The sequence below is a fragment of the Notothenia rossii genome (genome assembly GCF_949606895.1).
Source record: "Notothenia rossii genome assembly, chromosome: 5".
Taxonomy (NCBI): Eukaryota; Metazoa; Chordata; class Actinopteri; order Perciformes; family Nototheniidae; genus Notothenia; species Notothenia rossii.
The window spans coordinates 38,723,123-38,740,936 of record NC_136903.1 but is presented as its reverse complement, the minus strand read 5'-3'; the positions used below and the strand labels follow the sequence as shown (position 1 = coordinate 38,740,936).

The 17,814-nt window shown below is 42.4% G+C and overlaps 1 protein-coding gene across 8 annotated transcripts in view; it reads right to left on the bottom strand.

The window, feature by feature from the left end:
* Window positions 1-17,814, bottom strand: part of ndrg4 (NDRG family member 4) — a 141,730-nt gene that overhangs the window by 43,671 nt on the left and 80,245 nt on the right. For 5 of the 8 annotated variants that reach the window (XM_079685205.1, XM_079685206.1, XM_079685208.1 and 2 more), the window contains one exon: window positions 9,437-9,542. In XM_079685205.1, the coding sequence (XP_079541331.1) occupies window positions 9,437-9,542 (106 nt within the window). Of the gene's footprint in view, window positions 1-9,436; window positions 9,543-11,508; window positions 11,748-17,814 lie in introns of those variants that run through there. The other 3 variants (XM_079685210.1, XM_079685211.1, XM_079685212.1) reach the window with 3 other exon arrangements.

The window sequence follows — 17,814 nt, the reverse complement described above, 5'->3', positions numbered from 1 at the left end:
TACACTTAAATATGTTTCAGTAATGCATTTTAGTGACCTGCCATTAATGGCAGAAGGTAAATAGTCAACATGACAGGTTAGAGGGGTCATGAAATACTACTTTTAAGTGAAAGTAAAAAGAAGAGTAGTATTAAATACAGGTTAATACTGTATACAAATGTATTTAAGGTACAACAAGTGTTATTGAATGTGAAATTCAATTCGAAATATGTGTTTATCACATAAAAGAATAACATACAGACAGAGTGAAGGTATGTGAATGGTTATCAAGGAATGTAAGTCGAAACTGAAATGTATAAGATAAGTAATATGTTTATATGATTTTGTGTAATAAAACAACCGCAGAAGTAATCTGGAAGGAAACCGAACACAACGTGTCCTCATTACTTCTGTTTCACCTGCACCATACAGGTATCATCAATGTTACTGTGGTCCTCATATTGGGGACCCGTAACAGTTCTTGGGGGCTCGTCCGGGATCGGCGCCACCTACTGGTCGGGAGCCGATCCATTAATGACTTCTAGGACCAATACCAGAGCTGATGCGAGCAGAGAGCTGTAAGCTGGAGCAGACGTGGAACCGTTGCTGAACTGAGCGATCCATCGTGAGTGAATTGGAAGAGCTGCTGTCATGTCGGAGAGCCAAAGGAAAAGTCTGGTGTGGGACATCAGAAGAAGCCTACTCTCCTTGTCAGTGAAAGAACTCCTCCACATTGCCAAGGAAGTGGGTCCAGTGCCAGGCCAGGAACCGTCTGAGCTCGAGGAGGGAGACGATGAAGGCTGCTTCAACTACATCAGTTTATTTATGCACAGTAAGCACTTGCTTGAGTCAGAAGATAGTGGGATGGCTCACTTGTTGATGTTGAAAGATGCTATTGATGACATTGTGAAAGACAGAGAAGTAAGTGTACCGGGTTTGCCACATGTAGAACCACACTTAGAGATAAACACAGGTAACAACACTAAGCAGATATCTGAAGCTGAGACAGATCTCACCGCTTCTCCAGTCAGTTTTAATGCTGTAGGTGATAACACAAATACTGGGTTACTGGAAATGCTCAATAGCTATGAAGACCTGGGCAAAAGGTTAAGACAAAGCATTTTGGCACCTGCAACACAGACACTAGAACCAACCCCACTGTCACCAGCACACACTAATAAGTCTCATAACAGCCCACACTCAACAGCTCAGTCTGCTGCCCAGTCCGGCCCTGAGACAATGATCTCCTTAAGAGAGCTCTCCTACCTCCAGAGGAGGGAGTTTAAGGTGCAAGGGGGTCAGGTTGGTGATCATTCTTCGGACATAAGCTATAACAATGTCTGTAAGCAAATCGAGGAAGGGATTAGAGAAGGTGTCCATGACGGAGACATAGTTCGTGGTGTGCTCCGAATCATAAAACCTGGAACTTTCAAAGACATGCTAATAAATAAGGATGACCTGACAGTGATGGAGCTCAAAGGCTTTCTCCAGGCCCACTTAAGAGAGAAAAACAGTACGGAGTTATTCCAAGAATTAATGTGTGCTAGACAGGATGATAATGAAACACCACAACAGTTTCTCTACCGAGTGATAGGGTTAAAGCAACGTGTCCTATTCACCTCCAAACTGTCAGACGCAGGCATTAAATACAGTCCAGCTACTGTTCAAGATGTGTTTCTACATACGGTCTTGCAGGGACTTGGATATAAACACAGTGATGTACGCAGAGAACTAAAGCCTCTTCTGTCAAGTGGTGAGGTGAGTGATGAAACAATATTACGCCATGTAATGAGAATCACCAGTGAGGAGAGTGAGAGACAGAAGAGGATAGGTCCTTCTCGTCGGCAGGCAACAACTAGTGCTCATAGCGCACAACTTGAGCTTAACACAGTCCAAGAGTGTGGCAACAAACAAGAGAGCACAGCACACAAAACAAAAACAGACCCAATAAAAGAGCTTGCAGCTAAGGTAGATGAGCTAACCAGCATGGTTGAGGCTATGAGACAACAAAAGCAGCCACATCCGGCAGACATGATTAACCATAATCAATACTCTCAAAACAGAGTGAGACCCAGGAGAGAGAAACCTTTTGGTTGTTCAAAATGTGTCGAACAAAACCGGCCAGATTGTAACCACTGTTTCTATTGTGGGGATGGAGGGCACAGGGCTGTGGGCTGTTTAAAGAGACAAGAGAGTCAGGGAAACTCAAGCCGGTCACTGCAGCGGGGTTGCCAGTGATCGGATCCACAATACGACCCCAAGCTGAACATTCTGGTGAGGCAAAAGCGCAAACCAGTTGTGAGGGCAAAACAGTTGAAGTAGCTAGTGCACAGAATAGTTACCAGCAAGATGAATCCTCGACTCAGTTTTCTTTTGGTTCACCAGGGGTGAAACGTAGAACTGTTGCCAAGCTGATAGGAAAAAAATCGCTAATACAGTGTAATCTAAACGGATTGGCAGTGACTGCATTGCTTGACTCCGGTGCTCAAGTCAGTATCATAAGCCGAGCCTGGAAAGAACAATATCTGCCTAATCTTGATGTTCGACCAATATCGGAGATTATCGAGGATCTGGACGAGCTAAAGGTGTATGCAGTTAATGGCGAGCTTATTCCGTTTGATGGCTGGGTAGCCATTATGACCAACCTGCCAGGAAATGAAGAACCCAGTCTTTCCATCAGTGTTCCATTCCTAGTCACAAGCTTGACCATGGAGAGACCATTGGTTGGTTTTAATGTTTTGGAGGAAATCATTGAGGGGCAGCCAGAACGATTGATATGCACTCTGGTTAAACTGCTTCGTGATGCCATCAGTGTTCCGGTGGAGAAAGCCGAAGCAATTGTGAGCTTTATTCAGGCAGTTGAACCAAGTGTGTCGCAGGGACGCCTAAGAACAGGTGTAAATGACATCGTCATTCCGGCTGGTCAAGTCACCTGGGTGAGGTGTCGTGTTCCCCAAACCCTGAACCCCTCTGATCGTCTGGTGTTGTTTGAAGCTGATGAAGACAGTCATCAATTATCGCAGCTGAATTTAGGGACAGGTTTGTTTGAGATACAGAACCCTGCAAAGCCTTATGTCACAATTCCAGTAGGCAATAACACCAAACATGATGTCACCTTACCACGCAAGACAGCCCTGGGCGTATTGCAGCACATTGAAAGGTTTGTGGATGCTGAATCTCCTGACAAGACAACATGTACTACAACAGTCAATGAGGTCTCAACTCAACCCCTTGAACCAATCCAAAAAGCTGAGCCGATTCCACCCCTGTGGCACCCCCCAGTGGACCTCAGTCACTTGGAGGAGGAACAACAAGAGATTGCCAAGAGAATGTTGTACGAAGAATCAAAGGCTTTTGCGAGGGACGGAAATGACATTGGCTGTAACCCTAGCCTACAAATGGTGATAAATCTGAAGGACGATATTCCAGTGCAAAGGACGTATACTTCCATACCAAAGCCGCTTTTGAGGGGGGTCAAAGAATATATTCAAGACCTACTGGTGAAGGGATGGATTGTTAAATCCAAGTCTTCCTATTCTGCCCCTGTTGTGTGCGTGCGGAAGAAAGATGGCTCTTTGCGCCTTTGTATAGACTATCGCCTGCTCAATCAGAAAACTGTACCAGACCGACACCCACTGCCTCAGATACGGGACCTACTGGACACCTTGGGGGGATACTCTTGGTTCAGCATCCTTGACCAGGGTAAGGCATACCACCAGGGTTTTGTGGCTGAAGGTTCATGCCATCTGACCGCCTTCATCACACCCTGGGGGCTTTATGAGTGGGTGAGAATCCCGTTTGGTCTTACGAATGCACCAGCAGCTTTTCAGAGGAGTATGGAGGAGATGTTGAGTTCTTTGAGAGATGAGTGCTGTATACCTTACCTGGACGACATCCTGTGTTACTCCCAGACCTTTGAAAATCATGTGGAGGTGGTTCGGAAAGTGCTCCAAGCGATACAGAGTCAGGGAGTGAAGCTCCGCCCTGAGAAGTGTGAGGTGTTCAGGGGAGAAGTTCGCTATGTCGGACGCCTGGTCTCTGGTGAGGGTGTTCGAGTCGACCCCAAAGATCTAGAAGCTGTACTGGCCCTGAAAGCGAAAACACCGAAGACCGTAGGTGACCTGAGAAGAGTCCTCGGCTTTCTCAGTTACTACAGGTCGTACATACAAGACTTCTCAAAGATAGCAAAGCCATTATACGAGTTGCTCCAAGTGAAAGCCTCAACACAAGCTCGACAGATCAAAGCTAAAGGCCCCCAGCTGTCATCCAGGGCGCCTATAGAGTGGACTGCTGTGCATCAGACTACACTTGAGGAACTGGTTGACATGTTAACTCATCCTCCAGTTCTCGGATACCCAGACTTTGACATGCCATTTGTCTTGCATACCGATGCATCGGAGCAAGGACTGGGAGCAGTTCTTTACCAACAGCAGGACGAAAAGCTGCGAGTCATTGGCTATGGGTCACGAACCTTGACACCGGCTGAAAGGAATTATCATTTGCACAGCGGCAAATTAGAGTTCCTTGCGCTAAAGTGGGCAGTGTGTGAGAAGTTTAGAGATTACCTCTTTTATGCTCCTCACTTCACCATCTACACTGACAACAATCCACTTACTTATGTTATGAGCACGGCCAAACTCAATGCGGTCGGTCACCGTTGGGTGGGGGAGTTGTCAGACTTCCGCTTTAACATTAAGTACAGACCTGGAAGAATGAACATTGATGCGGATACACTGTCCCGTATCCCTCTTGATATTGACCACTACATGTCAACGTGCACAGAAGAGTTGTCGCAAGATGTGGTGAGTGCAACCTGGGAAGGAGGTCAAGCAGCTCAGAGAAAAGATGTTGCCTGGGTAGCTGCCCTCTCTGCCTCCTCCCTTGATGTTATCCCACAGCCGTGCACACCTCTACAGGAAATAAGTCACAATGAGTTGGTTCAAGCCCAAAGGGAAGACCAAACGATTGGAGAGATCGTAAGGCTAAAAGAAGTTAGTGATAAACTTTCAGATGATATGAGGAGGTCAGTCAAGGGAACCGCGTGTAAGCTTCTCCACGAGTGGAACCGTCTACACCTTGAAGATGGAATCCTATATCGGCGGACACCAGAGAGAAAACAGCTTGTCCTACCTCTGAAATATCAGTCTTTTGTCTTGAAGCACCTTCATGATAACATGGGACATGTAGGCACAGAGAGAGTCATTCAACTAGCCAGAGAAAGGTTTTACTGGCCTCATATGAAAAGATTCATAGAGGATTATGTGACAAAGAAATGCTGTTGCATTAAACAGAAGAAACCAACGGTCCATGTGCGTGCACCAATGAGCAGCATGAAGTCTAACTCACCCCTGGAACTGGTCTGCATTGACTACTTGCACCTTGAGAAAAGTAAAGGAGGCTATGAATATATCTTGGTGGTAGTCGACCACTTCACAAGGTTCGCACAGGCCTATGCAACCAAAAATAAATCCGGACGGACAGCAGCAGAGCGGATTTATAATGACTTTATACCCCGTTTTGGGTTCCCCAACAAACTGCACCATGATCAAGGAAGAGAATTCGAGAATGATCTCTTTCGAACACTCGGGCAGCTAGCTGGAGTAGGTCACTCTCGAACATCTCCTTACCACCCACAAAGTAATCCAGCTGAGCGGTTCAACCGAACTCTGTTACAGATGCTGCGAACGCTGACAGACAAAGAAAAAGAGACATGGAAAGAACATCTTCCACAGGTTATACACGCGTATAACTGCACACGTCACGAATCGACCAGTTATTCGCCTCACTTTCTGCTCTATGGTCGTCAACCTCGTCTCCCTGTGGATCTCCTATTCGGCCTGTCAGAGGAGACAGATCCAGTAGTACTGGATCTGTCTCCTGTTTCTGATCCATCCATATTTATTTATTTTTTAATAAAATGTGTTATCCCATTATAATGATATATTGCAATAAAAGGTATTAGTGTTGACAAGAGACATCAGCTATGTTTCCCCCTCTGGAAGACAATGCTGCATCACAATTTGCACACAGCATATTGTAAAGGAGTGTTCACTACGTTGTATTTTAGGATATTACATTAAGCATTAACTTACCAATGACGATGTTTAGCACGCTGCAATCTCTGGCATCAGTGGTCTCATCCACAACAATGGAACACTTTTTCCCACGGATCTTCTGTAGCACCGAGGAGATGTGTTGCTCAAACACTCGGGGGAGGTGAAGTTGGCGGAGGCAGCTAACGTTTTCAGGTAGCGCTCCTCCCTGTCTGCAGTGCTTCATCAGAAACGGACGCAGTTTTACCATCTTCTCCAAGGGGATGTCGGCCTCAGCACACATAGCCACAAAATCCTCGACAAACGCTTTTCTTAATTCCCCTGACTTGAACGAAGCAGTAACGCTAGTCTGTAGGGACGTGGAGGGCTTGCTAGCATTAGCTTGACATTTTTCCCTGTTCCTAACGTGACTTTTGGATAACAGGTGGTCATCGCACGTATTTTTGCGCTTCCAGTCAACAGAGTGTTGACAAAATGTACAATACATCACGTCACCCGACACGTAGAAGTCAGCAGGGAACTGCTCTGCTCGTGATTGAGCGGATAGCCCCGTATTCCGTATCTTTTTAGCTGACGGAGGGACAGCCATGCTTGCATTTCACTTGTGTTTGTTGGGGGTGGCGGGACGGGACCGCATGAGACAGTGACGCAGGGGTGTGTTACGCTGATTAGCGTCCCCCGGGAAAGTTTTCCCAGGTTTTTTGTTTCACTTCCTCACGAAAACAGCATTTCAGTCTAATTATGTCAAATTCCGTGATTATCTGCTTTTTTCGGGAATTTCCGCGATTCCGTCCGCGATTCCGCGATCGCGGAAAATATAGGGCCCTAAGTAACACACAAAGGATATGCTGAGAAATGGCGCGACAGGATGACAGAAGCATATCGGATTGCTACTGATAACAGTCTGGCGTCTAGTGCAAAGGGCAAGTCCTATTATGATCAGAAGGCGAGGGGAGTGGTTCTGAAGCAAGGGGATAGAGTGTTAGTCAGGAACCTAAGTGAGCGCGGAGGGCCTGGTAAGTTGCATTCCTATTGGGAGAAGAGGATATATGTGGTAAAGGAACAGGTTTCAGATAACCCAGTATATGTCGTCCATCCAGAAAGTGATGCAAAAGGGAAAATCAGAACCCTGCACAGAAACCTGCTTCTGCTTGTCAATGACTTGCCAGTGGAATTCCCACCACAGTTAGTCAAACCAACCCCAAAGCCATCACAGAAGCAAGGAAGCCATCCAAGGAGACAAAGGGATGTGAGAGACCAAAATGCTGAGACATCTGATTCAGAGGATGAGTCAACAGGAGGTTACTGGTTGCGGGTACCAGCAAATCGGGCTAGGCCTATCATAACAGGTACTCCAAAGAGACCAATTATGTTAAGAAGAGAGCAGAGACCAGTGTTGGAACAACAGCCTTCTGAGGAGATGTTTGGAAAGACTACCAGGAACTCTGGTGTAGAGAGACAGTTAGAGTTCCAAACTTTACCTGACATGGACATTGCGCAACGGGAAACTGGAGGACAGGCTAGAGGTCTTTGTGAAGAAGAGTACTCTTCAGACAGGGGTGAACTTCAACTTGAGGATGAACCGGAAATCTCTCATCAAACTGACTTAGAGGAGGACAATGAGCAGACAACCCCCAATGTACCTCAGAACGAAGATGAGCAAGAGTTGCCTCAACGTGCATGTCCCGAGGAACGGGTACAAGACCCTGAACCTGACTCACCTGTCCCACTGAGACGGTCTACTCGGGAGAGACGACCAGGTCAAATCCTCACCTACTCATCTCTTGGCCTCCCAACATACCAGTCGGGTCCAACAGTAAATGCTATGGATACATACCTCATGCCCTACACTCACCTTTGGTATTCACAAACATGCCCACCATCATTCCACTACACACCCCTCATTCCATATCCCCATTCACCATTTACATGTCCCATACAAGGTTATTGAAAGGTCACACACAGTGTTAGTCCTAAGGGTCATACATTTTGAGGTGTGATAGTTTGGACATTGTAAATATTTGTGTTTTATGAAGATGTTAAAGTTATCTTGAATAGGAATATGTGATTTCAAGTAAGTGTCGGGAGCCACTTTTGTTGTCGGGGAGCGTGTGGCACCCCTGGGATGTGTGACCACATTAATATAATTATTATTATTATTTAGAGTTAGAACATGCATTTATTTTGTACATCTGTTATTTTCATGTCATTAACGGGGTTGATAGATGCAGTGAGTAGTGAGGCGGAACGTTTGTGGTTGATTCAATGGTTCCGGGGTACCGATTAAAGCGACGGAAGTTCCCGGGGTTTCCTCAGAAGTAATCTGGAAGGAAACCGAACACAACGTGTCCTCATTACTTCTGTTTCACCTGCACCATACAGGTTGGTAAACTGTGCATAAATCACAATGAATCCCCCATAAGGTTTGCAAAGATAATATGTAATGGCCCGCTAACAGTTGAAGACTTTGTAGCGCTGTTTACATGTGTAAAACTGTTATATAGTGTGTGTGTATTAGCCTAGCTTCCCCGGTACGGCGCCATTTTGGGGACAACGTGATCTGACGCAGTAAGGAAACAAGTTTGTCAGTATATCTGAAGGCTCCCACACACTGAGTATTTACATGCATGTATAGTGATTGTGAGTTTGTAATAAATATGTACTTTGTAAGGGTTATAAGTTAGTTACTGTTGATAAAAGAGTAAGGTTGTTTGTTACACTTAAATATGTTTCAGTAATGCATTTTAGTGACCTGCCATTAATGGCAGAAGGTAAATAGTCAACATGACAGGTTAGAGGGGTCATGAAATACTACTTTTAAGTGAAAGTAAAAAGAAGAGTAGTATTAAATACAGGTTAATACTGTATACAAATGTATTTAAGGTACAACAAGTGTTATTGAATGTGAAATTCAATTCGAAATATGTGTTTATCACATAAAAGAATAACATACAGACAGAGTGAAGGTATGTGAATGGTTATCAAGGAATGTAAGTCGAAACTGAAATGTATAAGATAAGTAATATGTTTATATGATTTTGTGTAATAAAACAACCGCAGAAGTAATCTGGAAGGAAACCGAACACAACGTGTCCTCATTACTTCTGTTTCACCTGCACCATACAGGTATCATCACTGTTACTGTGGTCCTCATATTGGGGACCCGTAACATATGCAAGCAGAGCGCAGGCAGGAATGGAGTCCAATTATCACTTCTGAGAAGTGTAGAAACACCTGACCTCACACACACACACACACACACACAACACACACACACACACACACACACACACACACACACACACACACACACACACACACATACACACACACACACACACACACACACACACACACACACACACACACACACACACACACACACACTCTGCATTGATACTCACGGTTCAGCCCCACATCATGGTAGGTGAGGATGGCAGGCTTGTTTCCTTTGGGCGCGCCGCGGATCACCACGTGCAGCATCCCATAGGGAGTCTCAACATCATGTTCCTGTGAAACACACACATACACACACACACGCACACACACGCACACACACACACACACACACACACACACACACACACACACACACACACACACACACCTGGTGTTCACACACTGTCAGCTGTAAGTGAGAACATTTGCACCTGAATCCTGATCCTCAGTCTCTGGTGTTTCACATCGTGACGCATCAGTCTGTCTGTGCATTGTAAGAAAGTTATTACTGTAATAACTTCTCTCAAACGCTCCTTTACAATTAAGTGCAAATTGGAGTAAATGATTGGATGTGGATTGACTAGCATTAGCTATACTTTGCAATAGTTTATTAAAAAGACTGTAAACTATAAAGGTATATTGCAGAAAATAAAGCAAATATTAGATAAAGCCTTTTTGGTGCCAAAAAGCGAAGGGAACAATTCAACAATTTAAATAGAAAATAACATACAGTAGAGACCTTATCTTCTTAAAATAGAATGATTCTTCTGTTTGAGGCGTTTGTATAGCTTGGCAGGTTTATATCCAAATATAATTATATTCATATAGTATGGATGTTTGACCCTCCCTGAGAATATACTCATTCATTCAGGAGTTAGCCTTTTGTAGCAAAACAATGATAACAACATCCTGCTTACAGCTACAACATGATAAACAACCTAATGCAAGTGATGCAGTAATAATGCAGCACGAGATGGTCAGAGCCAGAAAACTCAAAATGGTGGTACGATACATGTGTTCAAATGAGCTGTGCAACATAGGCACACACACACACACACACACACACACACACACACACACACACACACACACACACACACACACACACACACACACACACACACACACCCCACACACACACACACACATACAGTAATGTTGTTTTGGTGTTGTTATGCCTGGTTTAGATGGTAAAATGATGCCACTGCTGTCAATACTCAAATGAACCAGAGATCAGATGGATCATTATTTTCCTCCTCTCAGCACATTTCCACACCTTCCACCCTTCAGACATAGCAACAGTCGTCTGATGATCCTCTGTCAACCTGCAGCTGTCAAACTGCAGCCTCTGATAACAAAAAGCATTCACAAATGAAATGACTCCCAGTGATTCACAGCACAGAAACAAAGTGTGCCAACTGCCAAAAAACGGTATAATCTCCGCGGCAGCATAAAGTCACGCAGCCAGCAGTTATGAGTTAATCCAGACAGATTATCTCTCAATTTCAGATTAAACATTAATTATCTGCAATCCGCTTTTAATTTGAGGCAGTGACTGCACCAGGGGCTTTGTTCACAGTGTGTCTGGACTCGGAGACGTTCCTCTGGGGCATGGTGACCTTCAGACATCCAGCAGGAAACACTGAGAGGAATCTACCTCTCAGGGGAAAGGATCTCAGCTGTCCAAAATACGACAAAGCATTTTTGATGCTCCACAGCAACGTGATTGATTTATTTAATGGTGATCTTCCAGCACAAAGCCCTGTGCTCTTTTCCTTCTTTCCACACACTCACACACATATTAACACACACATTTTACTCATTCGTTCCAAGGTTGCCCAAATGCATGATACTGCAGAAGGTTTAACATTTCCTCTACACACCAACACACACAAACACACACGCAGACACACACTCATGTTGATGTGTTTAACCATTGCATTGCTCAGCATGTGTCTGCGAGCTTATGTGAGTCAGTGGGCCAGACTCACAGAATGACCTATCATTTGGTGCTGATGCTGCACTTTCTTCTTCCCATAGCAGAATATGAGACAGAACACATCCCATGTATCATTGAAACATATTTTTTTGACTGCCAGCTAAAAATGGTTTGTTATTTATTTATTTTTGCCAAGAAATACAACAAATGTACCATTTGACGGCAAATGCATTACAAGAAATGCATGCAAAATGTATTCTGACAGTGTGACTCACACACACACTAAATGAAGGAATCCCACACACACTCCGCCCTTACACTCACCCCGTCCCAGCACTCAGGCATGGCTCCACAGTGAGTGTGCTGACGAAGAAGAAGAGGAAGAGGAGGGAGCAGGGAGCAGACGAGCAGCCAGGCCTCTCCTGTTTAAGGGACTAGGTCCTGGGCTGTAGGTGGAGGGTGGATGTGGTGCTGCGGAGTCTTTGTCTGCTCCACACTGCTCCCACCCAGACTCTTAAGCTGCTGCCCACCCACTTCTCCTCTCACTATAGGCACAGAGAGAGGGTGCGGGGCAGGCTGGAGATTATTTGCTCAGAGTGCTGCCTCCCTTGCACACGATTGGTCGGCAGCCGTGTCAGTCAGGAGCCACTCTCTCCTCAGCACCACTGCTCTATTTTAGATTGTTTTCTGCTTCACTGTCTCTGTTTTTCTCAGTGCTTTGTTTCAGCCTTTTGGCAAAAACAGCTTCTGATCATGAGTTATTCAGAATGAGGTCAAATCTTTTTTGTAAACAATTTTTTTGAGAACTCAATGTTAGACTGCAAGTTGGCCTGGATACAAAATGTGATGCAGTAACAAACACAGAGGCGAATCATCTCGACTTGACTGTTGCTACATTTCTTAAAATCTATTGAGCTGCGTCACACTGTGTTTTTCAAGCAGCTCATCAGAAGTTACATGCATGCACATTACACTAGCTAATGCATCCTTAAGTCACCGTGAAATCTTGTTGTAAAATCCATTCATTTAAATGGAATCACAGCGATTTATAAATCTGTTGCGTAGTAAATCAACACACATCCTTGTCCAACCCAGTCGCATGGCATTTCGTGTTCACCAACACGATTTTCCCCTTTTTTTCGTGTTGCACAGCACGATTTTAAAAGCAATGTATTTCTATTGGTAGTCTCACGGCATTACGTGTTATAGGAAGACCGGAAGCTGTGTGGTTCATAAAACCATATTCTTACTCAATATCAAGCCACAATTATTGCTTTTATTTTAAATCGGATAATTTCGGACTTTTGCTGCCGTCTGTGAGGAAAATAAATGGGGCTCAGAGCCTCAGAATACTGAAATCTGTACTTTTTAAATCTTTTTTTCTTTCTAATTTATTATTCTTTTCAAAATAACACACTGTTATTTACTCACCAATAACACACAATTATCCTTGTTTTTATTTATTTGTTTAGTTCCATAATCTCGGGATTTTTTGCAGTCCGTCAGGAACTGAATTTCAAAATAAAAATAACCGGAAACAGACGTAGGCCTCTAGGAGTTTAGGATGGCCGAAGACACTACACTACCCATAATCCCCAGCTATCGTTTAGGACTACAGTCCCCGTGATTAATCTTCAAGCTCTAGGATTGGATGTTGGAGTGGCAGTGCGCCAAGGTTAGCCTAGCGTCAAACAGCTGTTTGAAATGGAACGAAACCACGCCAGACTATCCAAAACTGGAATCGAACGCCCCCCCAGAACTACACATCCTGGCTATTGTGTTTCGCAAAATGTTCTATGGGACGTCTCTACTGAACGTTTTCGTTTTTCCCACAATTAGAAGTTGCCATGACATTGGTGTTATCAAAAACATATAATTAATACATGGGTGAAAATCGCTTGTGTCCATAATGCGCAGCATTAATATATACCCACATAACAGCTCATTGTTACTTTGTAACTCTACTCCACTACAATTCAGAGGTTAACCTGGTATTTTTACTCCACTACACTTATTTGAGTTACTTTGCAGATTCTGATTAATGATGTGAAATATAAACAACCCTTAAATCAGACTTTAGTTACCTGAGTAAAATTCAGGGAAGGTGATTGTCAAGTGCCAACAATCAGGAGAGATATTTGATAGTTGGTGCTTGAGAAGACTAAACATTTATCTGCAATTGACATGAATGGAAACGAGTAATAAAGTTGTATATTCATTACTCATTACTCTCTACTAATAAATAATTAAAGACTGTATAATGGCTATTTTGCACATCCCTTTCAAGATTTTCAAAGGTTTGACATATCATATACACAACTACGGTGTAGTTATGCAATGAATGAAAATCTTGGGTCACAGGTTCCTCATTGCAAGACATCGATCAATATGTGTGTATACCTCCACCATTAAACTGTCATATTCTGCACATTTCTTATACTATCTACATACATAAGAGTATAATTCATATGTATAATATCAGTTAAAATAAGTGTTTCAACATATATTAACATTGCAGGAAAGCAATATATTAGGCGTTAAGTACTTTGTCAGGCTTAATATTTATATGTAGATACCCCCAAAGCTTTTTTCTTATTTAAAAGAAGACCTTAATCTAAAGTATTATTTAATGTTTGAATAAAGGTTAATTCGTTTTTCTGTTTTGCACATCCTCCTATTAATATCTCTGTACATCCTGCACTAAACTGTTTTATTGTAGAGATCACTTATAGTATCTTCTTGATTTTTTATATTCTATATTTCTATCACAGACCTTCTACTTTCCCCCTATGAAAGTATGTACTCTTAATATTTTTTTAATCAAATATAACACATAAAAACAACAATTCAATAACGTGCTTTAACCACTAGGCGATGCACACAAGGTACACACAGCCATAATAACTTTGTATTATTACTGTAGGACACTTATGTATGTACAACATCTGAAAATGTGTAGTTTTGTTCATGCTTTCACATAATTTTACAGCATATTTTCTATACTATTTCAGACTCAGTATTTACATTCTTATATTCAAAGAAAATCAGTAATATCTTTAAAAACTACAAGTCCTTTTATGTCAGCTTTGCACCGTTATGGTGTAAATATAACCTATCTACGAATTAGATCAAATGTAAAAGTCAGCCAAATTAGTGTTGATACTGCAGGGAGACGTATTGTGTGAAGAGAAATTGAAGATGTTGTTTAATTGTTGATATATTTATGATCCACGTCAAGTATTCAGTTTCGGCGGCATTTCTTCCAAGGTCTTCTCATCAGGGCTCTATAAATAGAGAACTACGGCAGATCTGTAATATGTAATGCAGCCGAACCGTGTATTACAATGCCGTTATGTGATGACTTTCAAAGAGAAAAGCAAGAACACTCGGAATTAAGTATTATTTTATTCTATTAAAATGTTTTTTACGATTTCATATCATACAAACACCAAATCCCAACATGCATTGCGGCTAAAACATCCAATCATACGATTTAAAATAAAAGCAATAATTGTGGCTTGATATTGAGTAAGAACATGTTTTTATGAACCACACAGCTTCCGGTCTTCCTATAACACGTAATGCCGTGAGACTACCAATAGAAATACATTGCTTTTAAAATTGTGCTGTGCAAAATGAAAAAAAGGGGGAAATCGTGTTGGTGAACACGAATCAATAGATTAAAAATTGTGTTGGTGAGCACGAAATGCCATGAGAATGGGTTGCCTTGTCGCACCATTTTCTACGTTTTCTTTAGCTTTGATCATACATTGAACTGCTAATTTGCATTGTAAAAAATACCAAACTGTGGGACAGTGCTGAATTAATCAATCCACTTGATTGAACCTCTATTGAAATTGCATTTGGGTGACTATATACTCCTAGTATGTTATCCTACTTCAAGCCTTATTTTAGACATGTTGTCTGTTTTTAGCACCTTTTTGTTACCGTCTCTCTGGAACGTTTATGCTTTCTTTGCTAGCTTTCATTTCCAAACTCAATTGGACCTACCAAATGTAAAATGAGAATACACAGCTATTTTAACTGACAAGAGCTAGCATGGTCCTTTATTTGCAAAGCTAGCCTGTTACCATTTAGCTTGCTAGCTACAGTTGTTTGTGAACCAGCCCTGCACATTTTCACAAAGCCTCCAGACCTTTTCAGTTCAAAAACAATTTAGTGAAGATTCTTTAGAAAAGGGGAATCATACTGGTTATATTTAGCTAAAACAAATGTGGCTGATATAGAGACGTCTCTTACCCAATGTAAGTCAATGGGAAAAAGTCTATTAGGGTCCAATAACGACACAGACAGATACAGAAACTAAAATAATTGTCTTCAATGTCTGACGCACTTCCTTAGTTGGGGTTTGTAAAGACAATGTAGCCAGGGTTTGGTTAGATGGAGGATTCAAATCCTTGAATTGAAATCGATTGTTATAATGTGAGCTCAGTGAAGATAAAACAAAAATGTTGGTGTCAGCTGATATAATAATAATAATAATAATAATGGCTTTAATTTATAAAGCACTTCATATTTGCATTCAAATCCCGAAGTGCTAACATCGTAAAAAGAATAAAAAGCAATAAATAAAAATAAATAAGTAAAAAGAATAAAATAAGATAAAAGGGTGATAATAAATAAATAAAAGGTCTAGGGAAAGGCTCTATTGAAGAGGTGGGTTTTGAGGCCTATTTTAAAAACCTCCACGGTCTGTGATGCTCTCATGTGGTCGGGGAGAGCGTTCCACAGACTGGGGGCAGCCGAGCAGAAGGCCCGGTCTCCCATGGTACGGAGCTTAGTCCTCGGGGGTTTGAGGAGGTTTGAGTTGCTGGAGCGGGTGGTCCGCACGGAGGTAAGGGGGGTGAGGAGTTCCTTGAGGTATGGAGGGGCTGTTCCATAGATACACTGGTGTGTGAGGACGGAGACCTTGAATTCGATCCTCAATTCCACGGGGAGCCAGTGTAGTGACTTCAGGATGGGGGTGATATGATCATATTTGCGCACCCTCATCAGGATCCTAGCAGCGCTGTTCTGGATGTTCTGGAGCCTCTGGATGCTTTTCTTAGGGATCCCGATGAGGAGTGCATTGCAGTAGTCCAACCTTGAGGAGACAAAGGCGTGGACTAGCTTTTCCGCGTCAAACAGAGTGAGTGAGGGGCGGAGTTTGGCGATGTTCCTGAGGTGATAGAAGGAGTTTTTGCACAGCTGTTTAATGTGATGTTATCCTTCCTATTATAACACAGTTCCAAACAAAACGGATGTGTTACTTGCATTTTTTTAAGTTTTGCCTCAAAGAACTATAATTAAACAGTTAAAACATATTAAAACAAAAATGAATTGGATGTTTCCATGGGAACTTTGTTTCTTTTGAATATGTGGCCCTTCAGCTGAAATGCTCATCTCGAGCTCTGCTCCTAAATATCTATAGACCACCCAAATACTGTGCAAGCTTTTTTGATGACTTTACTGAACTGCTGTCAGTGGCGGCTGGTGGAAAATATTTTTGGTGGGGCTGTTGATATAGTGAGTAAAAAAAATCTTTTGGAGAGAAATGACCCCTTAAATTGGGACTTCTGGTGATGTAATGGCCCCATAAAATCGTGGTTCTAGGGCCAGGAACAACCAGGCTGAGTCGGGCTGAGTATGCTAAACTAACTGCGGTCAAGCCAGCCTCCAGTCGGGAAAACCTAGTCAAGCCAGCCCTCAGGTGATATTGCGGTGCGCGAATATCCTATGCATTACGGTAGAGTAAAAAAAAATCATCCCTCTGTGTTTAGATGAGAATAAAACAAAAACTGTCCAGTATCAAAGACTCATTTCACTTCAGGGTGATAGGAGGACATCCCATCTAGTTACTCAGAAAAAATCAGGACATCCTGATGTAGAGTTTCAAAAATAAAAGACCTTTGAAATCTCTATTGTATGAGCTATCATCCCTGTTTTTAGATGAGAATTAAAAAAAAACTGTCCAGTATCATAGATCCATCTCACTCCAGGGTGATAGCAGGACACCCCATGTCGTCACTCAGAAAAAATCAGGACATTCTGATGTACAGTTTCAAAATAAAAGACCTTTGAAGTCTCATATATGAGCTATCATCCCTGTCCCCAAAGGTCTTTTATTACTAAACTTGCATAAGAAGTTTCACTGTAGATGTCAAGGCTCCCGTGTTGGCTGGGAAATGCATGTATTTGACCCTTCTATTGAGATCGCGAGTAACGTTATTATTCCTGAAGTCCACCAATCCGAAACTATACTTTTAAAGTCCATATCACCAAGTTGCCTGCATCAAATCCCAACATCCAATATACCATATAGGATGCCAAGAGCATGCTCTACAACATGGGATCATCCATTTCTATCTACAGTAAAAATTATTCACATGTAAAGGGTTTTTATAAACTAATCTTAATTCTGTGCTCAATAGTTTCATTTTATTACTATTTTACACCTCATCCAATAAAAATTTCCAGGACAACTGTTTCTATTTCCATGTAAGTGTTCACTTTTGCTCAGTTTCCATGACTTTTCCATACCTGGAAAAAGGAAAACATTAATTCCATGTTTTCCATATTTTCCAGGTACCGTGGGAACCCTGGTAATGCATAGGATATTTGCGC